The 24,104-nt window shown below is 42.6% G+C and overlaps 2 protein-coding genes and 1 non-coding gene across 3 annotated transcripts in view; 2 read left to right on the top strand and 1 right to left on the bottom strand.

Moving 5' to 3' along the window:
- The first annotated feature begins 2,162 nt into the window (after positions 1-2,162).
- Positions 2,163-5,862, top strand: RPS3A (ribosomal protein S3A). Its single transcript, XM_030948426.1, has 6 exons — positions 2,163-2,306; positions 2,563-2,666; positions 3,812-3,999; positions 4,147-4,355; positions 4,921-5,030; positions 5,695-5,862. The coding sequence occupies exons 1-6, from the start codon at positions 2,245-2,247 to the stop codon at positions 5,814-5,816; spliced, it is 795 nt and encodes a 264-aa protein (XP_030804286.1). The 5' UTR covers positions 2,163-2,244; the 3' UTR covers positions 5,817-5,862.
- Positions 5,357-5,426, top strand: LOC115903805. The gene has a single exon (XR_004060735.1). It is a non-coding gene; the product is annotated as a small nucleolar RNA SNORD73 (small nucleolar RNA).
- A 1,882-nt stretch (positions 5,863-7,744) lies between the features above and the next one.
- SH3D19 (SH3 domain containing 19) overlaps positions 7,745-24,104 on the bottom strand; it is an 82,007-nt gene continuing 65,647 nt past the window's right edge. Inside the window, 11 exon segments of the mRNA XM_030948424.1 lie at positions 7,745-10,364; positions 11,645-11,742; positions 12,331-12,517; positions 13,021-13,073; positions 13,339-13,526; positions 15,110-15,168; positions 17,546-17,676; positions 17,991-18,063; positions 19,445-19,513; positions 20,708-20,972; positions 23,007-23,065. Of these exon segments, the coding sequence (XP_030804284.1) occupies positions 10,248-10,364; positions 11,645-11,742; positions 12,331-12,517; positions 13,021-13,073; positions 13,339-13,526; positions 15,110-15,168; positions 17,546-17,676; positions 17,991-18,063; positions 19,445-19,513; positions 20,708-20,972; positions 23,007-23,065 (1,299 nt within the window). The 3' untranslated portion in view covers positions 7,745-10,247.

The raw sequence follows: 24,104 nt of genomic DNA, 5'->3' as shown, positions 1-24,104 counted from the left end.
CCTTCACCCGCACCTGTGTGCGCGCCTCAGTTTCCCTTATGGCCTCAGGGTCTCCGGGATCCCTCCCCCTCCTCTGCGCCTCTTTTATACCGGCCCCAGCTGTGCCCAATGGGCAAGGATCCAGTAGGAGGGGCAGGGTAAAGAGCAAGGTCCAGTGGATGTCTGGGGAGAGCCAGGTGTCCAGGAGGCCCCGCTCACCCTCATGGCCCCCAAGGTCATTAGGCAGTCATTAACGAGCCACGTGACTGTCTGCGTGCATCCCTTGGGTGGCCCCTGCCCACTCTGGCCTTGGCCACCTGTCCCATGAAAGGCAGGATACCTGGGTCCTTTTGGGGGCCAGGGCAAGATCCGTGGTTCCCGGGTGGTGGGCAGGATGTCACCATCACCTCTGGGGCAGCTGGCAGATGTTCCTACAACTCTTGAAAGATGTGACACCTCCATGGCTCTTCTGCAGCGCTAAGGGGCCTATGTGTTCCTTTTCCCTGTGTCCCCTTGCAGGCAAATTCATACTTCCGGGAAGTACCAGGATGCATTTTCCTCACCGCTACCTCCCATGCTCCCAGCTGCTCCATTGATGCAGAGACAAGCAAGGAGCCAGGAGCCAGCCTGAGCCCACCAAACACTCCTTTCCCTTGACCATTGTAATGGAGCCCCAAGGAAAGCATGTCTCCTCCAGGGGGAGAGGCATGCAGCGCCCAGGAGAGGCTGTCACCTGTCACGAGTGTGTGCAAGTGGTCTCCATCCTCCTCTCCCAAGAGATCAGAGAGACTCTGATGGGAAGTGGCAAAGAGAGAATGAGGTCTTGGGCAGCACCTTTCCCAAAAGAGCTGTAAATAACACTTCCAAGACTGGCCACAGTGAAGGTGCAGAGGCTCCTGCCCTGGGCTCTAGTGGTATTTCTACAGCCTCTGAAGAAATCCTCCTCAAAGGTACACAGTCCCTACAGTGGGAACAGCTCCGGCAGCTGGCCAAAACCTCGCAGACATGGAAGGTCAGCACAGCCCCCTGCTGACTCCCAATACCCTGCTCCTGGGCGTGGAAGCAGGATGGGGACTCTCACCATGACCCCTCAGACACACTCTGCTTTCCACTGTCCTGGTGTGGGTGCAAAAGGGATGGCACCCACAGGAGGAGGAACAAGCCTGGATGCTTGGCAGCGGGCTGTCTCTAGCAGGCACGGTGCAGGTACCTGTGCTGGATCCCATCCTTCCTGGCACAGCCTCAGGCATGTCCTTGCCAGAGGCTGCTGTGAGGCTCATGGGTGAGCCACAGCCTGTGGCTCTTCTTGTCCAGGGGGGTTCCCAACTGCCTGGCACTATCCTGGGCACAGCTTCTCCATGTGTCATCCCTGCCCATGCCCGAAGGCTGAGCGGAGCCTCCTCCTGCCCTGTGCGGTGGGGAGAGGAGCCCTTGGCTGGGGCATTTGGGGCAGCCCAGACCAACAACTTCTGGTTGTCCCCTCACGCCCCAAGGCCTGGGAAAGCTGCCGATTTTAGGAGCTCTCTAAACACAGAGTCTAGTTTAGAAAGGAGATATTATTTATTCTGCACAGGATGCAAGGTGGAGGTTTGACAAATCAAACACACCATGGGGTAAAAAGTAACGTCCTTTATACAGTAAAATTTACATGAACCCTCCTGTCTAAAGCATATTCCTCATCCATCGATGTATACTTACTCGTATGACGGTACTCTTATGCGATACTTGAAATACAAAGTTCTTCATTAAGCAACTTCCATTGTAGAAAATACTAGACGACATCAGTTACGTTTAGAAAAGGTGACGCGATTCAGTCTGGGGACAGATCATTCAGCTTGAAGACACCCGAATAGGCAGGAGGTCATAGACACCGGGATACAGTCGGTGCAGCGAACCCCGTCCCTGTGGCTCTGCCCGTCCGCACAGCGGCCCCACTTTCGGGGAGCAGGGATCGGGAGTGCCGGGCCGGGGGATCCGCAGGGATCGGGAGTGCCGGGCCGAGGGATCGGGAGTGCCGGGCCGGGCGCTCCCAGGGCCGGGCGTTCCGCAGGGGTCCAGGCGGGGGCGCTCACAGGCTGTGCCGAGGCTCCCCCCGCCCCCCCCCCGCGCCGTTGGTTCCGTCCCACCGTGGTACGTCCCGCGCGGGCCGCCCCCGCCCCCGGCGCTGGAGGCGGTGCCGTTCTCGCAGGTCTCGCGCGAGCGCCGCTCTCGTATAATCTCGCGGGAGCGCGCGCGCCCCGCCCTTTCCGCGGCGCGGGCCGGACCATGGCGGTCGGGAAGAACAAGCGCCTCACCAAGGGCGGCAAGAAGGGCGCCAAGAAGAAAGTGTGAGGGCCGCCGGGGCGAGGGCGGGCGGTGCCCGGGGGCGCCGGGCGGGACGCCGCGGCGGCGGGATGGCGGGGATGCGGGGCGGATGGCGGCGGCGGCCCGGCCGGAGCAGGGCCGATGCTGTCATGGCGTCAGGCGGGCGGGCGTGGGCCCGACGGGGCGGGAGCAGCGGCGGGCAGTCGGGGAGGAAGGTTTTACTGCAGCCCGGTGCGGCCTGAGAACGTCGGCTAAAAAATCTTCTTCGTTTGATTTAAGGGTCGACCCTTTCTCCAAGAAGGACTGGTACGATGTCAAAGCACCGGCGATGTTCAATATCCGGAACATCGGGAAGACGCTTGTCACCAGGACTCAAGGAACTAGTGAGTAGCTGGGGTGGGTGCAGTACAGGGGATTGTGCTTGCTCCATGTGCTGGCTCCGAGCGGTTAAAGAACTTCTTGGATAAAAGACTGATGAAAAATGGGTTTTGCTTGTACTTGTTACGAGCTTGGAAGGTAAAAATGTTGGGTGATTTGAGTAGAATTTTTTTCGAGTTGACCGAGTTGTTTGAATAAATGAGCTTAGCTGCAGGAAGTTCAGAAGCTCTTGTTTGTACAAGAATGCCAAACCATGGAAGGAAGGGCCTGAAGTTTCTAATGAGCTCCTCATGTAGTAACCTGGCAAGCTGGGAGAAGTTCAAGAAGTAAGCACTTGTTCTGATTGTCACAGGGGAAGATGTGGGACAGTGCCACAGGAGACATTAGTCCTTATAGGATCATAGCGACCAGCACATGAAGATACTGAAATACCTGGAATTTAAAGGTTTTGGGTAAAGATTAGAGCCAGAATTGCTGACTTAATGTGAGCACTGATGTATCACTGGGGGGTAAATTCGGTTGTATATAATCTGGCACACTTTAGGAAGAGGAGAGCTCTGTTAGGAACACAGAGGTATCTGGATAGAGGTAACCAACCCTGTTTTTGGAAGCGTAGCCATGCAGAGTAGCTAAATAGCTTTATGATACTCTGCTGGCTGCAGTCAAACTTAGGATTTTGATTGTTACTTTGAACTGTAACATGTGAAACAAATAAAATGAGGGTAACTGCCAAACAAAGTGTGAACCAGCCAGTGTAGTTAAAATGGTTCCTCGCTGGAGGAGGAGCTGTGAAATTATTGTACTGGGCTGTACATTGCTGCTTCATCTCTGCTGAGCACTTGTGGCTTTTTGTGTTTGGTTTTCTCATTACTGTTCATAATTTCCAAATACTCTGCAGCCCGTTTATGCTTGAAACAAACCAAATTATTACACGTGGTGGGATCTGCTGTGTGCTGCTGTTCATATCCCACACCTGGTACTACTGCCTTGAAAAGATTCCTCCCAAAGGGAGAAATTGTCAGCCTTGCTGGCTCTGTGATCACCATTAGAAAACATCAGAGAACAGGATTCCAGAGGGAATTCAGTGTCTGATTTGAAGGATGTGCCTCTAATGTTAATCTAAGGTGTTTTATTCTGTTGCACCTCACAGAAATTGCCTCTGACGGGCTGAAGGGCCGCGTGTTTGAGGTGAGCCTGGCTGATCTGCAGAATGATGAGGTTGCCTTCCGCAAATTCAAACTAATCACTGAGGACGTTCAGGGCAAAAATTGTCTGACCAACTTCCATGGGATGGACCTGACACGGGACAAAATGTGCTCCATGGTCAAAAAATGGCAGGTGTGTGAGAAACAAGGTCTGCGTCGCTGCCGGTGCCCCAGGGAGGGAGGGAGGGAGGGAAGGGCTGTGCCTGGCAGAGCTTGGGGCATGTGGGGCTGGGCAGCCTGTGCTGCAGGGGTGCTAAACATTCAGTGTTTCCTCTTCCAGACAATGATTGAAGCCCACGTGGATGTCAAGACCACGGATGGGTACCTGCTGCGCCTCTTCTGCGTGGGCTTCACCAAGAAACGCAATAACCAAATCCGCAAGACCTCCTATGCCCAGCACCAGCAGGTCCGGCAGATCCGCAAGAAAATGATGGAGATCATGACGCGGGAGGTGCAGACCAATGACCTGAAGGAAGTTGTCAATAAACTGTAAGCTTTGGCCCTGTTCTTTTTTTCTTCCCTACAGTTTAAATCTTTGTTTGGGGGTTGGTTGTTACTGAGTGCCCAGGGAGTGCTGGTGCGTCCCAGGCTGTTGGTCAGAGACCAGGCAAGGAGCCCCTTGTGTGGAAAAGCCAATCACCCTTTTCTGCAAATGGCTTCTCCTAGTCTCTGCATCCTGTCTGACCTGAATCCACTGCCACGTTTGCATAAATGTAAAATCACTTTCCAGAAGATTTCTGGTTCACGTTTCTACACACTAAAGTTGTAATTCTGATCTACTGGGGCTGCGAATGCTCTGAGCTCTTCTGATAGAAGAGTTTTTCAGTGTGCTGATTGTTTCCAGAAGTTTGCAGATTTGCTCTCAAAATGAGCACACTTGCACTATGTCTCTTCTAACATTGCTTAGACTCTAAATCTACTTGAAGAAAATTGTCAAAGTGATGCTGTAAACTTTTGGAGGATATTTTGTATTCTTAAGGATTTTTTTAAGTCTGAATTGCTGCTGCAGAAGCAGGCAGAGTTTTTAGCATTGTGGTGCTCTATGATTCCTCAGGATCCCAGACAGCATTGGCAAGGACATCGAGAAGGCCTGTCAGTCTATTTACCCTCTGCACGATGTCTATGTCCGCAAGGTGAAGATGCTCAAGAAGCCCAAGTTTGAATGTAAGTGTTCCTGCAGACATCTGGAGGAGGGTGTGGAAAGGAGGGACTTAAAATGTATTTGCTTTTGGATAAAGATGGTATAGCAGCTTCAATGAGCTTTAGTAGTTGTATAAGGGAAATGTATTATGTATTATTTTTGTAGGGCCATGTATTATGTATTATTTTTGTAGCAGCTTCAATGAGCTTTAGTAGTTGTATAAGGGAAAGTGTGTCCTTGTCCCAGTATGTGGCTTCCAGGATTGAAAGGCAAGCAGTGAGTGTCCAGTTTGGAGCTTCTTGAAATCTCACCTGGAACTGCTGCTGAATGTTAAAAGCTTTGCTTTGGGAATGAATGATGACAAAATGTTTCGGTCCCAGATGATGTGGAATGATTCCATTTCCCCAATTTCTGACATTCCCATGTAATGCAGCAGTAGGTGCTTGAGTCCAGATCCTTTTAGGAAAAGGTGTCACTTGCAGTTTCATTACATAGCCTTATTTCACTGCTTGATCGGTCTGACTGTCACTGCAGCAGCATCTCTGTGCATGAGCTGTCTGCAATGGACTTAGTCCTACCGACAGAAAACATTCTGGTGGTTTCATTTGGGTGTGATGAGTAATGGAATAATTTAAAACTCTTCAAACAGGTCCATCTCTCACTGTTTCTGTCACTGCTTCTTTTTAGTGGGCAAGCTGATGGAGCTGCATGGTGAAGGTGGTGGTGCTGGAAAGCCCTCTGGGGACGAGGCAGGCACCAAGGTAGAGCGAGCTGATGGATATGAGCCGCCCGTGCAAGAGTCTGTGTGAAACTAAAAATTGGTGGAAAATAAAAGGTTTTAATATACAGAACTAATGCTTCGTTGGTTGCCTGTATTGCTCTTGGACAGTATTGGTACTGGATGTGTGGATGAGTTTTCAGTGAGGTAAACCTACGGCCTTGGTTTAAAAAACAATTAAAGAAGTACTTGTGTACTTCTCCAGTTGTGTTGTAGAGATGGGTGGAAGAAGGTGGGTTGTCCTTTCTGTGGATTCTCTGTGTTGGTTTTACCCAGTAATTTTAGTCCTCACCAAAAAAACCTTGTGTATGTGTGCAGAAGCTGTATTGGTGAGAGGTGCTTCACAGAGTATAGGGAAGGCAGAAATTGCACAGGGAAACCTGTGTCAGAATTTTTTGTCAGTATTATTGGGAAGTCTTGGGATATTGGGAAGTTTTATCCAGATGACTTGCTTCAGAACAATATGCATATGTTTAAATTTCTTGGTAATTGAATCCAACCTCTCGTGGGATAGGTGTGGTCTCTGGTGGTCAGAAGGTGTTTGAAGGTGTTAAGGTTGTAACTATGATGATGGAAGCAGTGTTAATTGAGCATTACAGAAATTCAGGATGTGCTCGAGCAGTGGAGTTGGGTGTTGGATTTTAACCTGTCAGAACTGAGGGATGACTGTATTGGAAGACCTGTGGAACTTCAGGATAAAAAATTCTGTAAAGAGGCAATGGTGTGTGTTTTGAAAACAAAGCACTTAAATGTTTTGCTGAATAATTTTGTTTTCCATTATCTAACAGCATTTTTGATTCTTGTTCAACTTACGTTGGCTTATAAGTGAAAGAATGTTTTTTTCTGGCTAAAATGAGTTTTGTGCACTATCAATGTGTTTAGGCCAACAAACCTAAAGTTAGTCCTGTTAAATTGTTGGTAAGTTAGTGATTTAAAACCTGAGAGCAAAACCTGGAATTCGCTGAGATTAGTGGCTCTTGCAATTGGATGTCACAGAGATTAGGACAAGAAATAAAGAAAAACTGTGAAAATGTTACTGTTCCAACAAAGCTATTGGAGAAAAGGAGAGGGGGTTCTGCTACCCATGAAGGCTGTACTGTTCCCTGTCAGGGATTGTCACATTTTCCTAGGCAAAATGAGAAGAATGCTTTTGAACTTATTTCAGAACACTGCAGGTGATGTGACTTTGTCTTGTGATTCCAAGTTAGAGTTCTAATATGTTCTGGTTTTTCTACTTTGTGTACTGGAAGGAAGAGTAGTGAGTGCTCAACTCAGGACTTTGGAACAGGGGGAAGGAATCATGTTGCTTTGCTGTTTCCATCTGTACTGCTGAGGCAGGTGTCACCTGCCTCCAGGAATCCCAGACAGCCACATTTTTGAAATCATTGGTTTTATTTGTTACTTGCATATCTGAGGACTGTTGCCAAAAGGTTAGTCCAAGAGGACTGGGGGAAAGAACAAGAACTTGGGATTTTTCAGGCTTTTAAATGTATTGTTAGGAACAGTGCATTGCCATGTAGGCATTCTGGGTAATGTAGGCTTTGTAATGTGATTTCAGGTCGGGCAAAAGCAGGAAGGAAAATACTGTGAGTCATCCTCTCTATTCTCATCAAACACTAGCTGAAAAATCATGGAGTATGAAAGCAGCATTCAGCAGAGCACACCTGAATTATGTGCAGGATCAGCCTGTGTCATCATCACAATGTTGTCACAGTGAGAAACATAGTGTGTGTGATGCCCTGTGGTAGCAGGTAGAAAAATGTGATAGGTTCTATAGGTGGTGAGTGTGAGGCATACCCCAGTGCAAAGGCTTGGATAACCTGTTAAAATCATCCACATTCTCTGAGGGGTTTGTACTGCTTGTCTGGGAGTGGGGTGTTACTCTGCAGAATGAGATCTCTCAAACTGTCAAGTGGAAAGCTCTGCTTTCCACAGCATAAGACAATTAAAATGCCATCATGACTTAATTATAAAAATTTTATTGGTTAAATACATTCTTAATTTACAGAGGTACCATAACAAACTTACTGGACTTAACAAAGGTTTATTTAGGACACTGTTCATTGTACAGAGAACAAAGATATCTTCCTGAAGATACTTCTAGAGGATGGGTCAAACAAAATATTTTGGTAAGTGAGGCTTTTATTCTAATGCATGGAGATCTAGCTGGATTTCAAGGTTACAGCTGGAATTTGCTACTACATTGCAGTTAAGATTTGCACTCCACCTCAGTCTCGGCTTTTTTGTACATCTTAGGAATTTTCTCTCGTGATCTGTATGCAGTCTTTCGGTGGTGTTGGCATTGTTTTAGGAGAATCCTGCCCTGTACAAGCCGAGCATCTCCCTTGCTTCAGCGTTCACACGGACGCCGTTTCAGCTGCCTGCAGCTACGCGAGCAGCCCTTAGATGGCACTCGGTGGTCTGAGTAAAGGCCTTGCTGCCACTCCTGCCCTGCCCCACGGGGAGGAGGGGATTACATACAGCAGAGTGGTCTTGGCGATGAACAGGCACTGACTTTGAACATTCAGTGAAGTTACAGAAACAACTGGTTAAGACACAGTTATAAAAATGGGAAAGAGGAAATTGAAAAAAAAATATAAAAAATCAATTATACTTTTGAGACTTGTATCAAAACCTTAGAAAACTGCCAGACAAACAGTAAGTAAACATGATACACTTCAGCCTCATCTGCCACCACACTGTGTGGTATCTTTGAAGGACCTGGCAATTCCTTGGATTTCTTTAGGAGATGACTGGTTTTTTGGAATAAACAAGAACCTTTAGAATCTCCTAATAGGAAAACTTGGGAGAGTGAGAAGGATTGTCCTTGGCTGTGGATTGCCATGTGATTCCACTGGAGTTCTGGACAGGCTTGCTGGGGCTGCTAAAACTAAGGAACAGGTGTAGCCATTGTTGCATTTCCAACCTTCTAGAACAGCACATAATTCAGCTCTTTGCTTACCTTAATCCCTATTGGAAGTAGAAGTCCAGCTCCTCAGCTCATTAAAACTTTGTGTGATCATCATCCCCCGGTTGTGTGAGGGGTACTGGTGTAGTTTAAACACAGAACAGAACACAAAGGGGGGGCTGTGTCTGTCTGTGCAAGTTCTGTGGTCTGGCAGTGACTGCTGGGTGAATGGTGCTGAGGCCCTCAGGCTTGCTCTCGGTGAGCTCCAGTCTGCCACTGCAACTGGATGCCCATTCCTTGCTGTTACAAAAAGGGACTGACTACCAGAAGTTCCTATAATGTGAAACTACCTCAATCACATCCATCTTAGCTGGTCAGTCCAGCTCCACTGCTGCTCTGTACCAAGTGCCTTGGTGAGAGCTGTTTGGAGTAACCTCTTGCCAGGCATGTTTTCCTTAAGGCCTCCACAGACCATTTGTAAGGATACTCAGTGTATTTGGTATGTGGCAACAAACTGGAAACTAATCCCACGTCTGCTGAAAACTAAACCCAAGGCTCTATAATATCCTTCATGTTCAGGATAGGAATAGTGTTACTGAAGTATGTTCCAGTGCTTCAGTGGTAAATAAAATGCAGACTGCGTGAACACTGGCTTTCCACTTCATGAGGGGAGTGGAGGGGCAAATAGTTGGAATAGTGCAGCTACTCCATGGCTGGGATCTAAGAAAGTTCCATAGACACTGTCTGTCACTAACTTCAGCTGGGAAAGAAGGATATGATGGTGCTCAAAGAACAGTGGGCAGTAGGGAAAAACTAAACCTGTACTTGCAAAGTATTTTGGGGAAAGCGAGGAAGGTCTAAGATGATTCATACTGATTTAAACAGAATTCATTAAGAGGCAAAATACTCAAAAATTTTACTTTTGTGATCTTGCTGTATGAGCAGCCTGGGCTAAGAATAGAAGGATACGACACAAAGATTTATTTCTCCATTTCCCCTCTTACCAGTATTAGATTTGATACCTTTCTACTATGAAATACCAGTTATTTTTCTTATCCTCTAAGTCATAAAACAAGTGGATTCTACTGCTAATGTGGAACTCAAGCAGTAATGAAACTTGAATATCAAACTTCATCTACATACTGTGTGCTGTAATTATATATTAAAACAATTTTAAAAGTTTGGATCTTAAGAAAGTTCAAAGAAGGCCAAAGCAGCTTATGTTATGCAGACTTTGTGCATGATAAATATAATACCAGAGAGTAAACATACTAGAATGCTATATAAGTTAAAATGGTGTTGCACCACAGTATTTCCCTAGTTGGAAATGGCTAAAAAGCCTGCTTGTTTTGCTCTCTGAGCATTCATGAAACATGATAACATACACTGTCACAAAAGACTCAAGTTTTCTTATCTGACTTCAAGATACTACTATGACTGTCTAGAAAAAGTAGTGCAAAACATTGATAATCAACACTCGTTGATGTCTTTGCTGTGCCTTTAGGGTAGAAAACATTCTCTCCCACACACAGGGAGTAGTAGAAAGGCAACACTTCATGGTGTTTTTAAAATCTGAACAAAGTTCCTGGGAAATATCCCAGACTTTCCTAGTATCTCTCCACTCATCCAGTCCTCGTCTACAGATTCCAGCTCTGTTATCATGGCACCTGCCTGTAAGAGAAGGAGCAGTGTGAGTCAGTCCAGCTTACTGTGCAGCCTTACTGAGCAATGCTAATGCATGCAGAGCTGATCCTCTTTAGAAACAATAGATATCAATCAAAGAGAAGGGGGTAAGATGTGGCCAGTCTCTTCTGTTGGTTACATCTGCTGACGCTTCTCTTAGGCTAAATACTTGTCTATGCTGAAGAATCACCACCTTTGGAGGGATAGAAGAACACTGCTGGATAATTTCTCACATTGCTTTGCCTCTCCAGGTATGTTAAGAGCTGGCTCATGGGGCTCCTGCTTTAGTGCTTATTTGTGTGTGTTTCTGGGCTTTGTTTTCTTAAAACACTGGAAAGATTTTTTTTTTCATTTAATCCCAGTATTTTCTAGTACTTGGAAACTTTCCCAAAAAAAGGAAAAGCAACCTAAAAGCTCAGTATGGCCATTTAAATTGCAGGTCCTGTGTCTGGTCCTGGTTCTTGTTCTCAGTGTCCCATGCCACAGCCTTCATCTGAAGTACTGGCCTTTCTTTCAGTACCTTTATTTCCCTTTTCTGCTTTAAAGGATCATCTATCCTTTCAGCATTGCAAGCTGCTAATGGTGAAATTATTTTGCTGGTTTTAGAAGAGAAAATACTGTGTTGCAGCTCCTGTGAAAGTCTACTGCTTCTCAGAAATTTGCTTTTGAGAACATGGTTACCTAAATCATGACTTTGCATATCAAGGGCACTCTGTTTCTTGTTCATGCTTAATATGATCTGAGCATCCAGCATGTATTTAATTTTTCCCCTTGTTCCCATGGCAACTCTGAATTGTGTTGCCAGTTCAAGATTCTGCTGTACTAGGTTTCCCTCAGAGGCCTGGCTGCTGTAGTATTGGCACTCTCACCATGACCACCTACTCAGAATTTTCTTTCTAGTCCAAAGAGAGGCTCCCTGGACCATATCAACCAATCAGGAACTGAATGTACTACAAAATAAGGTTTGTTTATCTTGTCATGTTAACTAGATCAGAGAAGTTGATCTAGTTGAATTCTGCAACTCCTGAGCTCCTTCCAGTGTCTTTAATGAAGATTTTTGCTGATAGGTAACAGGAGTGATAAGGGAAAAAATGTTTTTTAGAGAGACTACTTATCAAATGTATTAATATCTATGTTGATATCTATGTTAATATCTATGTGCTTCATCCTTCTTGTCTAAAGCCTACATTCACAGGGAATGAACCTTATTTTTAGCACTCCTTAGGAGCATGAGACCTCTTGAAATTTGGTCTAAGAGAGGTACTTACTTTGAATGAAAGCTCATCTTCATTTTCTCCATGAAAATCATAAAGAGCTTTGGCTTTTCCTTTCTTCCCTCCTCCAGGCTGTGACAGCTCGACCCTGGCTACAGGGAGAAGAGAAGTTAACTTGCATGGGAGTGAAATAAATCTGTTTCTGGAAAAGTTTCCTGTCATTCTCTTGTTTCTCCCCGCCATTGTGCTATAGGTTGTCCAAATGTTATTGCTACTGCTGTACCGAATTCACTGTCCTACTGCAATAAAAAACTCTACTGTCACCAGTCCATTTTATAGTATTACACAGTCTCACAGTTCTGCTTCTAAGCAGACTAAATTTAAAACTCACTTAACTTGAACTTCCCAATGGTGATACATAATAAATGCTGACTTTGCCTATTTCTGCTCTAAGATGAAGCAGCACCAATACTCCTGAATTACTCCTTAAAGGTGGCTCAGTGGCCCTGTTTTGCCTGTGCCCAAACCACACTGGAAAACATCCCAGAGTCTGTGTCACTTACTGACTAGAACATTACATTGCCACTATTAGAGAGGTAGGTTCAAAACCTAAGTTTAGCTTTAGAATACTGAAGACTCTGGTGGTGTGTGACTTGCTGATGCCGTTGTGTTCTCCCACAGCTGCCATGACTGGCACAACCCAGTGAATAATGAATTGCCATCCAGTAGGAGCACTGTACCTGAGCAGGTCTGAACAAAAACTGCTGGGAAAATCCCTTCCTTTCCATTCAGTCTTCCTCTATACCACTCCAAATCTACTTGTTCCAGTATTTGGATGTAGTCTCCCTTTCTGAAGGATAGATCATCTTTGGTTTCTGCTGTAAAATCATGAAGCGCTTCACACCACTCCTGTGAGCGTCTGTTGCTCTGTTCAAGTTAACAGAAGAGCTGCATTAATTTTAGAAGTGTGAATGGAGCCCAAAAACTGATGGATGCTGCTAGAAGCAGCTGTACAGCACATGGCTGTCCTGACACCCTCCCAATACAACAGTGCTGCTGCAGATGTAGACTAGAGTGGCATTTGAGCAATTAACACCACAGAATTTCATCTAGGCTCAGCCACATTCCTTTTTATCTCTGGTGGCAGGGGAAAGGATTAATAAATTCAAAATCAGATCACTGCAGCAATACTTAAAATAGAGTTAACAAGAATTTCCTTCAGCACAAAGGATAAAAATTTACCAATGTTAATTTGTCAGAAGCTGTGAATTCAATCAGTGTAGGCCTTGTGTCAGAACTGAGGCTGTGACAATGCAGCAGCATTTTGTGTTGTCGGAGAGGTGTCACATTCTGCAGTTACTCCCACATTATAATAGAGTCTCTGTAAATCTATACATAAATTCTGGCCCTCACCTATACAGTTTTATTACCTGAGGAAGGGAAGATGAAACCTCCACCTTATTCTTCAGTGCTGGTTCTGTACCTATGTAAGTAAAGCACAACTTAAGAACAGGAGCAGTGTCTATTCAGAATGTTACTAATGACAGAGATTTTAGATATTTGAAGTCATTATTAAGAATAGCTTCTTCAGAAGTCCTACTGTTAATTTTGACAGGTTTTTTATCAGTCTTCCCTCTCTTTTTACCTCCTTTCTGCAATCACTGTCCTTTTGGAATTTTCTCCTATATGCTGCCTATTTGCATTAAGTACAAAACCATGTTCTTGAAGACTTGCAAACATATTCATACCTGTTCCAGGTAGGTCTTCAATTACTTCCACAAAGTTCAAGGGGAAAATTCCAGTTGTGCCTCTGAGCTCTCCTTTGGCCCACTCTTCATTTACATATTCTTTCAGGATAATAGTTTCACCTTCTGAAAAACTGAGCTCATCTTTCTGATCTCCAATGTATTCAAATCGTGCTACACACCTTGGACCTCTGCACAAACAAAACAGAAAATTGTTTTGCTTCTTTGTTATTACTGTCTACTTAATAATAAGACAGCATTGTGTGCAATATATGGATTGATATTTTAATTAAAATGATTAAAAATGCACTGAAGAGAAGACAGGTGGAAAATTGGGGGCCTGCCCTGGTTCTAATCTCTGCTTTCTGAGGAGAATGAGTACAGAGTCAATTTCTGCATCCCAATTGCTGGCTGTTACAGTATTTTGCAAAAGACCCTATTTCCCTTCCAAGCAACAATAAACCCCCTTGTTTCTCAGTCACCTGTCCAATTTCATATCTTTGCCTATATCCAAGCAAGTGTCCTACACTTTTATTAAGAGTCTGATTATTTTTCAAGCTAGCTTCCCATTTAGATGCACTCAAACATGGGTGGGGAGTGAGTGCTGTGTATTTGTCCCAAATACATGGAGGTTTCATAGGAAGAAGCTAGTTTTTATCTACTTTCAAATAGTTTATTCTGTAAAATCCATCCCTATAATCTTATAGGGAAAAAAAGCCTATCTATCAAAGAAAGAAACTTCAATGCATCTGATAAATTTTATATACTTTGGTACAGCACTGAAAAAAATCCTAATTATTTTTCCCCCTGACTTAAATCTATTTCATTATTTAAGAACCTAGTAAATTAAATTTAAGAAATTAACCTGAGAAAATTTTTGCTTAATCAGAAATGCCATGCTGGAAAAAAGCAATAATAGGCTTTAATTCTTTCTATAAATTCATAGCACACAAACAAAGTAAGCAGCTTGATTCCCACCCCTGTCCCCCACCAAGTATCTTTGCAAAGATGTTTCTTTCAGAAGAGAGCTAGAACTTTCTGTTTCTTTCTTAGCTGCAGAAGCAACTTTTAAAAATAAAGTTTTTTTCCTGACAAACCAAGCTTCATCTAAAGAACAACTGAATGATCCCACTGACACTAGTTGCTCCTGCCTCTGCATGAATTTGCTTTAATTCCTGGAATGAATGATTACAAAATCCAATAAACATCACTGAGAAATAAATAACCTGAAAAATAATTTCTTGCCCACAAATATTAGTACAACTTGTTTGAAAATCAGAAAGGAAAGTGCTGGCAATTAATTTGATAACTTGGGGGGAACTTTGGATTTACCCATACATCTGCACACCTTAGGGACAGACAGATTTCTCTGCTTAAAGTACCTCTATATTCTGTTCCTTTGTATCTTGTTCTTTCCCATGAGTAGGAGCCCCTACCATGTTCCATCTTGTGAGGACAATGGAAGAAAGCAGCAAGGTCAGGAGCAAAGAGAGGAGTGTACAGTGCTGCTGAAGTTAATTAGATTGGTTCATGGTTTCTGGAACCAGTTTTCATGAAAGGATGGTTTTAGGCTTTTTTTAAACTAAATATGAGTCTTCATAAAACATCATAAACATTCAGGTTTTAAAAACATACAATTTTTACAATGTATTTTGGTGAATAAATTGTTAACCCTATTAACCTCAGTGCAGAGAGCCCCTGTTTCAAAGTTAATATTTCTTTTTCATTCCTTGTAAATCAACATGAGAAAGCAAGTAAGATTCATCTGACTCACTTGATACATCGTGATGAAGAGGGTATTTTTTTCTTGTTGGCTTCTTCCGGAACATCAATCTAATAAGACAATAAAAAAAATTATATCTTCCATCACAAGCTCATGGCAACTAACCACAATAAACTTGAAACTGGTTAAAATAATCTGTTTTTCAGATGTGTGACACTCTGTAATCCCTGGCATGCTCTGATATATGACCACATTAATGTAAATTTATGCCTGTTTTCTCATTTTTTAATCTTATGCAAACAAGGAGCAATATTTAATGATTTGTTTTATGAAGCTGGTTTATTGTTTCTACTTGTAGCATGACTGATTGACAGACTACGTGACTAGATGCTACCACATGTTGTTGAATTTAGATCCCAGTTCTCAACTGGTAATTGCTCTCAATTATTTACTAGCACAGTACACCACAATAGACAAAACTACTGTTTACACTTATCCCTTCTGTGCTTTGGTAGCCAACTGCTCTCCAAACAAAACCACATCTCACAAATCTCACTTGAACTGGAGAAATACAACTTTAAAAATCAATACACTGGTATATCAAACACCAACACTCAAGTCCTTTATCACAGGAGGATTTCAACTGTATTTTTGTATTTTTGGTGTGACATGAAGGATGATCTGTGAGATGTACAGGACTAGGAGCTGAGAGGCCCTAGTGAGGAGCTTTGGCTTACAGGTCACTATTACACAGCCAGTTCCCATGAAATCAACAGGAATGTTCTATAGCTTGTGTGAGGCACTGGAGGAAATCACAATGCCTTTTAGGACAAATAATCTCTGCAATGCTCCTGCTGAAGGAGCTGATATCTGTGGTGCTCTGAAGGTTCTATGGGAAGCCATAACTGTATTATTGTTAGGTGTCTAGATCCAAACTACTACCCGGCTCAATATTGTAAAACACATTGTAGTGTATTGTATGGAGACCTTGTATCAAGATGAAATCTGACATGAATTAACAGGAGAATTCACTCAAGTAAATTAGCCTCACGTACTGCACTCTTGAGAATGCACTCAAGTAAATTAGCTTCAGGTACTGCACTCTTTTTTCTTTTTAAAAAAACCCCAAATTCTCAAACGAAAGATTTTTGCCCTCAAAGGATAATCATCTTTTACAACTAAAACAGAAATGCATTTTCCCTAGCTTTTATGAAGTTTTATCTGTCTGTATCAATGCTGAATTTGACCCCAAATACTCACTCCACTGCTTTAACATAAAATCTTTTCTTCATTAGCTATCAGTAGAAGCAAGAGCTTTTAAATGGAACTGTTGGTCTGTGTAGAAGCAGCCAATCAATTTAGCTGACAAATCTTTCTTGTGAAAGTGAATCAAGCATGGTTCCATTACTACTAACTATGAATTTAGTTTTTATTCTTCAGCACTTCTCAGATATTAAAATTTTTCTCCAATACCACCATTACAAACTAAACAGACACCCTCTCCTCTCTGACGTCCACCAAACCCTTGGTATTGCCCATGCAGCAGCAGGACTCACTCTGCCAGCTGTGCTGGCCCAGGAAGTGCTGCCACAGACACCTCCTGTCTTTAGTGCCAAGCCATGCACCTTCCCAGCATCCTGGTGTCACTCTGGCATTCCGCTATGTCCACATGGCTGGTGTGGACAGCCCAAGGCCCTTCCCACTGTCACAAAATGGACTTCAGTGTCAGACTCAGGTTTGCAATAGGTTTGACCCAGCATTTGACTGCAGGGAACCATAGTGTATCCCTTTTAAATGAATTGCCATTGGGCTGCAACAGAGCACCTGTCTCTTGTCTTCCACTCACTGTCAAGTGTCACATTGAGCAACAGGATTGCTTTAAGCTGCTCATTTGCAACAACACAATCTCCTTGCACTGTGCCAGCACAACCATTTGTGCAGCCACTTAGAAAACCACTTAGGCAAATTGATCCTGTTGGAAAAAACCAGTATTCTAGGAAGAAAAAAAAAACCAACATGGTTTCAAATTGCTACTCTGACCTAGTTCATTACACAGCTAAAAAAGTGGTGATTCCAGCAAAGTTCAAGGGATGAGAAAATGACAGAAGATAGGGAACTGCAGGGAGGCACAAAAATCAACCATCTTTTACTGAGTGTTGATTCTGATATGCAGCTGTCAAAAAATAATCTGCTTTGAGGACCCTGAGAAACTATGCTTGTTTCCAAAGGGAGTCTGGTAAGGGCAATGAATTTCTAACTTGGCTATAAATTGACAGCAAATTATTCCCCATAACACAAGCTGGTTGTGCCAAATCAAGCATCTTTCTAATACCACACAAATAAGTTGATGAGTCTTCTGTGCTGCCAGTGGGATAAGAGATTATCTAAACACATAATGGAGTTAAATACACAGGAGCCTTAGCAAAATAGAACCAGCAAACAAATGCAACAGGATGTTATGTAGCAATGTATACAAAGCCTACATACAACCACTTTAACAAAGTTGGCAGGAAATATGCCTGTGCGATTCCCACATTTTCCTCTGTACCACTCGCTATCAATTTTCTCCAAAAGACAAACAGTGTCTCCAGAATGAAGGTCCAAGTCATCAGCATGCTCTGTAAGACAACATCATTTCAGTTAACAGTACTTGTCACACTCACTAATTTTCTCTAAGTAAAACCTTCTTAATACAAATACCACAGAAAAAAACAGAATCAGCTTTTAAAAGGTCTTAATTTTACCTGATAAATCAATTAGCTTTAACTGAAAGACTGACCCATCTACAGCTAAACCCACTGATTTGAACAACTCTATGGGCAGACCTTGCAGACTGAGGTTCCACACCATTTTTAAGCTCTAATTTCTAAGAAGATTTCCATTTGAAAGTCTTAGAGTAAAACATGCTTCCAGAATATTCGTATTTACTTACCTGCAGGAAAATCATGCAGGACTACAGCATGAGGTGCACTTGTGTCAGAAACCTTTGGAGGATGGTTTGAATCCTGACAACAAGAAAAAAAATCCAAATAGTTTATAAATCATGGAAGATGCTAACAGATTCCCTGTAATGTACTCCTGAATTCATTTTCTGACTTTGGGCACAGAGTTGTTCTGGTACTGCAGAAGGAAATGGTTATTGGTCACACAGCTAAGGGTCTGAATTCTGTATGCCTTTTGCCAGTGTAAACAAGAATACATTTCACCAAAATCTACCTTTGAGCCAGTGAAAGGAAGGGAAGGCATACAACTTTTCCAAGTATGGAAAAAGCCTCAGCTATCTATCTGTGTGGGCCAGAAATCTGTAGCCCTGATAGCAACTCATTGCAAGGGCTGTGGACAAATTCTGCACTGGTGCTTGGTACTTTGTGCTACCAGTCACTCTTCCTTGCTCAAGAGAACACCCAACCCAACTCTGCCCCAGCACACTCAGCAGGGACAGCACATATGCCAACAAACATTCCAGGAGGAGCAGGGAAGCCACTATGCCTTTGCTTACACTAAGGTAACACTGAGGGGAGCTGACAGCTTTGTTGTGCCATCTTCATAAAGACAAATTATATTCAAAATGCTGAGTCACCTTCCTTGTCCCACCCACTAGGAATTTTTAGGCAGTACTAATGACAATGATGGTGTGTGAATTACATTCAAAGTAATTCACTATATACAAAAAAACTCCAAAACAAAACAAAAAACTGAAACAACAACAACAAAAAAAAAAAAACAACCCCCCCCCCCAAAAAACCAAACAAAAACCCCACAGAAAACCCCAAAAAAACCCCACCAAAAAACCCAAACACAGACAAGATAAGACCTGAATTACAACAGAAAACAACATACTGCATAGAAATCTATTTCAGCCATACAGGCTTTTGATAATAGTCAAAAAGTCTGCTCATTGCTCTAATTTCCACTAGCTATTTAACATTAATGGGGTCATGCCCTAAAACCAAGTCAGGATCTGTAGAAGCAGAGAGAAGAACACAGTTTCAAGTCTGTATGTCAAAGCCAATTTGCTGATGTACCATGTACAGCACTTCATAAAGTACTCACTTATCTTTTGCTCAATTCTCAGGTACTCAGCCAAGGGAGTGATTATTTTCCTATGAGATGGAGGAACTTTACCAGTTTCCTCTCCCTTCTGGCACTCCAAGTAATTACTCTTGCTCTGTTCCATAAGCTGAATATCCCTGTGCTATGAGGCAAATCACCATTATTGGGTTTTGTTTTGGCAGTTGTTCTGTTTTGATTACAGAAACACAAGGATTTAATAAATCACTATTACATGTCTCAGTGTAACCTCTGAAGACTAAAACATTTGATACTTCACTGCAACAGCAGTCTTGTTCATTGAATATTTAAGCCAGCAGAAAAGAAGTACCTTACCTTACAGGACAGTTCTCCAGTGTTCCTGGGAAGACAATCTTCCTTGGCAACTCCATGAGGCACAGGCAGCTGAAGAGAAACAGAGGCAAATGGAAAAGTTTTTTCACTTCTAAGCATCTCAGATTTTCACTTCAAGTGATAATAGTCAGATGATTGAACTATTTAAACCACCCACTACAGGTAATTAGGAGTCCAGTGGAAGAGGACAGGTTCCTTTGGAAGGCATTCAGAACAGACTGCTGGTGATATGAACTCACACTGTGAGAAACTCAGGGGGTGTAACCCCCTTTAAAAGTGTCTTAGACACTTAACTGGTATCACACCATACACTACAAGATATTCAGAAAGACACTCTGATGCAGAAATATATTCATTTGTCATGGAGGGCACTAGAAAAACACCCTGGGAGGAACTTTCCATTGACAGTAAGACTTCAGGGCAGGGAATTACTACTGATCTCCTACAGAAAAAAATCTCATACACAAAACTCTAAATGCAAAAGTGAAAAATCAAAAAGATGGCAACAGAAAGTTTCCACTTCATGCTGATGAATTTTGATGCTGTTCATGCTATGGCTGCGTGGCTGCTTTTTTTGACAACAGCACCAGTTCAAGCAGCCACCAGCTCTATCACTGACCAGTTTCAAGTTCCTGGGGAAAGACCTTCTTTGTTTTTATTTGCAGCGTTGATCCATTTGTATTTAAAACTCCCTAATAACACATACAATACCAAAACCATTTTTATAATGAAAAGGGATAGCATCAATAGGATGAAAAAGGTAGGATTTGCAATGTTACATTCCTCAGTCTTTGCAAGTTTGATTAAATAAGGTCAACTACTTTATAAGTTCCAATGCTTCCCCCAATTTCCCTAAGCATTTTGATATGTATGGCTGAACCAATATAAAAATGCAATTATTCAGCATAATCTCACTGAAAGAGAATTCAGAACCGGTGACTGGAAAAAGAACCCCCAATCTCCAAGAGCTATGCATTAAAGATAATATAATTACATATATACACAAAAATACACTGCACGGGTCTATACTTTACATGTATTCATTGCTTTCTCCAGTATTGCCTTACAGGGCTTATCACTATTTATCTACTAGCAATTTCTAGGGAAGATTATGCTGATAGATGCACTTTGAAAGCCACATAATACTAACCTACTTTAGCAGGTTTAACTACCTTTTTTTCTACTGTTTTAACCAGCACTGTTTTATAAAAACAATGTACTCAGACAGAATATCTCAACTCTCACCATGTATTTATTGTAGAGAGGATGACCTGGTTTAGGTCTAGGAGGTAATGCTGGATCTGGATTTTTAAAGACTGCACTTTTTGCTCTCTTGGGTCCCAACCTGAACTTGTTGTTTTTTTTATCAGAAGCGATGTCCGAACTAGATCGAGAAAGAACATCCTTCTGGGAGGAGGTCTTGGCTGCAGAGAATTTTGGTGGAGGTGGCCTTCCAGGAACACTTTTAGGTGGGGGAGGTCGAGCAGGTATAATTTTTCCATCCACAGGCCTAAAAATTGTGCAAACCATCAGAGAAATATACATATTAATAAGCCTGCCACTTCATCCTAGATACAGAGTGTGCAGTAAGGAAACAAGATTTGTGATGACCTGGGCTGTACAGTTTGTAGTGTCTGAAGCTTTCCAGGAATACATGAACTCTTCAGATACTGACTGGCACCAGATGATCAAGCCCTGAGACAGATCCTTTGCCTATGTATTTCCAAGTCTGCTCACCAACAGCCTGCCAGCTTTCTGGGGAGCCCACTAAATAAGCAGGATTTGTTTCAGCAATCCACTTCCAGAAAGAGCTTTCTTTGTAGCTGCTGCAGGATGACGTTCTGCTATTGGAGAGCTTTTGTGAAAGCTGGTCTTCAGGAATCAACCTAGCTCATTCCTTGGGATGTCACTAACCTAAAGTGACTCTGATGAAACTCATGACATACCACACCACTTTGCACACTGCCATCAATAGCAGAATTTCCCATTTTTTATGCAACAGATGTCTACCACAGAAAGAAAACACTGGTGAAAATATTCAAGTTCTCTGGCACTGATAGAGGTCCCACAGTCCTATTAGCAGACAAGCAGTTTAGAAACCAAAATCAGAGACTAGCAAGTGACAGTAGTAATATTTACTAGCAATTAATATTACTAGTAATATTTCAAAATTACAGTATCATTTGATTGTTATTGGGAGATCTTTAACCAGATACTGCAAGTTTCTGCAACAACTGGTTTTTTGTTTCAGATAATGTAATTCAGCATAATTATTTGCTCATGTACAATCCTCATGGGTCTGCAAAAATTATCAACCCCAACAAGTGTGCATTGGTGGATCTTTGAAGTATCATTCTAATACATTTTGTGAGTGTCACCCATCACTTGAGAAGATACTAGTGCTCTACTAATGCTCCTGGTAAGAGTTCTCTGTTACTATTTGAGTATGGAACAATTTTTAAATGTCAAAAAAATTTTCCACTTCTCTTCATCATCCATCTCTCCCTTTTCCTGGCCTCATCTTAAACTAAGCATTTTTAATATTGACAAAAGGGGATATTCCAAGTTAAACTACTTTAAATCTGTAAACAGACCAACTCACACATTTTTAAAGCAACTAACTAAACAAGAAGACCCTAACAAGCAATCAGTGAACTATTTTACTGCTTACTTAAAATAAATTAAAAATCCATTTGAGTAGAAGAGGGAAAGGACAAAATATTTACTGCAGTCCCAGAGATCCTCATAAGAATCAGGAATGTTATGCTAAACTGAATGTGGGGAAGGAATAAGCCAGTAAATGAGGTGTTTCCTTGTGGCACATCCATGTTCTTTCCTGTTAATTAATCCTTATTATTTCTGATAGACTCATTTCAACAACAGAAAGATTCTCTTGTCCTAACACAACAGAGCAAACTCTTGTGTTTAAACTCACAGATTTAGAATGCAAACACTGAGATACCCACAGTGGGCTGGCTAGTCAATGCCAGATCTCCATCCACTGTGTCTCTGGCATTGATGAACATGAATTAAAGGTTGGTCCAGCAACTTTTGCCCTTGGAGACATAATTCTTTTTGGTTCACAAGAATAAAAACCCCCAAGGTTATAACTGATCCTGCACCTGCATTTTAGGTCCAAAGTGTATAGAGTAGCCAGTGCTTCTGGGAAGCTGCTGGTCCAGCATCTGCCCTTTTCAGTGTGGCATCATCTGCCACCTCCATTCCTTCACCACCCAAATCCCGCCACAAGTGCAAGTGCTGTGGGTGAAAAGGTTAAAGATTCAGAAAGGAATGACTGTCAGCAGCCACTGTACATTAGCTGAAAAGTCAAACAGCTGCTCTCCTATAATCTCCCTGCTCATACCATACTGTACAAACAAGTATTAAACAGCTACCAACTTGGTCCTGCCTATTTATTAGTGAGCAGAGTGCCCAGCCAAGACTATTGAGCTATGGATGGAGTCAGTAGTGTCTACACTGAGACTAACTATGCAAATTAATTTAGAAACAGCACTTTTAAAGGCTTTTGGAGAACCACACTCACCTTGGGGGTAGTAGAGGTTCTAGCTGAGGCACTCCAGCTTGTTCTGAGTGATCCAACTCCTACAACCATTCAAAAGAAAAAAGACATTTCTTTAAGCCTAAGGAAAATAAAAGATCCTGTTTCAGTTATATAATTCTCATATTAAATTATATCCTATGGACACGAAAAACAAGAGTTTCTGGAGGTCTGGGAGTAAAGTAGTAAGAATTATGGTGTGATTCTGCAATTTTGAAGTGTTGTTGAACATGGAGGAAAATATGGAGGGCAAATAACCTGATTTACCACCTCAAACACAGCTTCAATTGTGCATTAAGTATGACCCAGCCCCTCCTTTCCTACTACATGGCAGTAAGGACTTAAGAGCCAATTCCAGGAGAGTCATACAACTGTACAATTACACTGCCCACGGGGATTTGCATTGTCAACTTGGATTTAACTTTGACACATGGAACACTTTGAACAGGCTTAAAGCAGAAAACATGACATTATGCAACTCACACAGGACAGCGTCTCTTGCAAACAACATTAGCTCCCATTAAAGAAGGCATCAAAATATGTTTGCTAGAGATCTAACAGACAAATCCCAGTGAATCTTGCTTTGGCAGATTAAGGGATCACTCCTCCCAGCTGCCCATGCTGCCCTGCCAGAGATTACCCCCATAGAGCAGTCAGAGAGGAGGACATGTGCCACGTTCTGAAAGGCTTGGACCACAGTGATAGATTAACAAGCGACCATCCTTACTGCCTCCTGCTGTTCGTTTTCATCCCAGTGCCAGAGAGTTCTGCCAGCTCCGGGGAACAAGCACAGCTGCTTCTGGAACAGCATCATAAATCAGAGTGCTGAATCTGGGTTCAAAAGAACTCTTTCTGAACCAGTACTTCTAGACAGGTCTGAACAGTCTTGTTTACTTAATTAGCTGCTTGAATATGCCTGAAACTCATAAACAATTTCTGTAATTTTTCTCATCTAGAAAACACCCAGATATATTTTGTGATAAAATCTGAGCCTTGATTGAGTTCCCAAATTTCATGTTCTAATGAAATGACCCTATTAGAAAGAAAACAACCCACCACTTTCAGATGAGGATGTTATCTTCA

The sequence above is a fragment of the Camarhynchus parvulus genome, chromosome 4, assembly GCF_901933205.1.
Source record: "Camarhynchus parvulus chromosome 4, STF_HiC, whole genome shotgun sequence".
NCBI classification, from domain to species: domain Eukaryota; kingdom Metazoa; phylum Chordata; class Aves; order Passeriformes; family Thraupidae; genus Camarhynchus; species Camarhynchus parvulus.
This window is presented reverse-complemented; position numbering and strand designations above follow the sequence as displayed.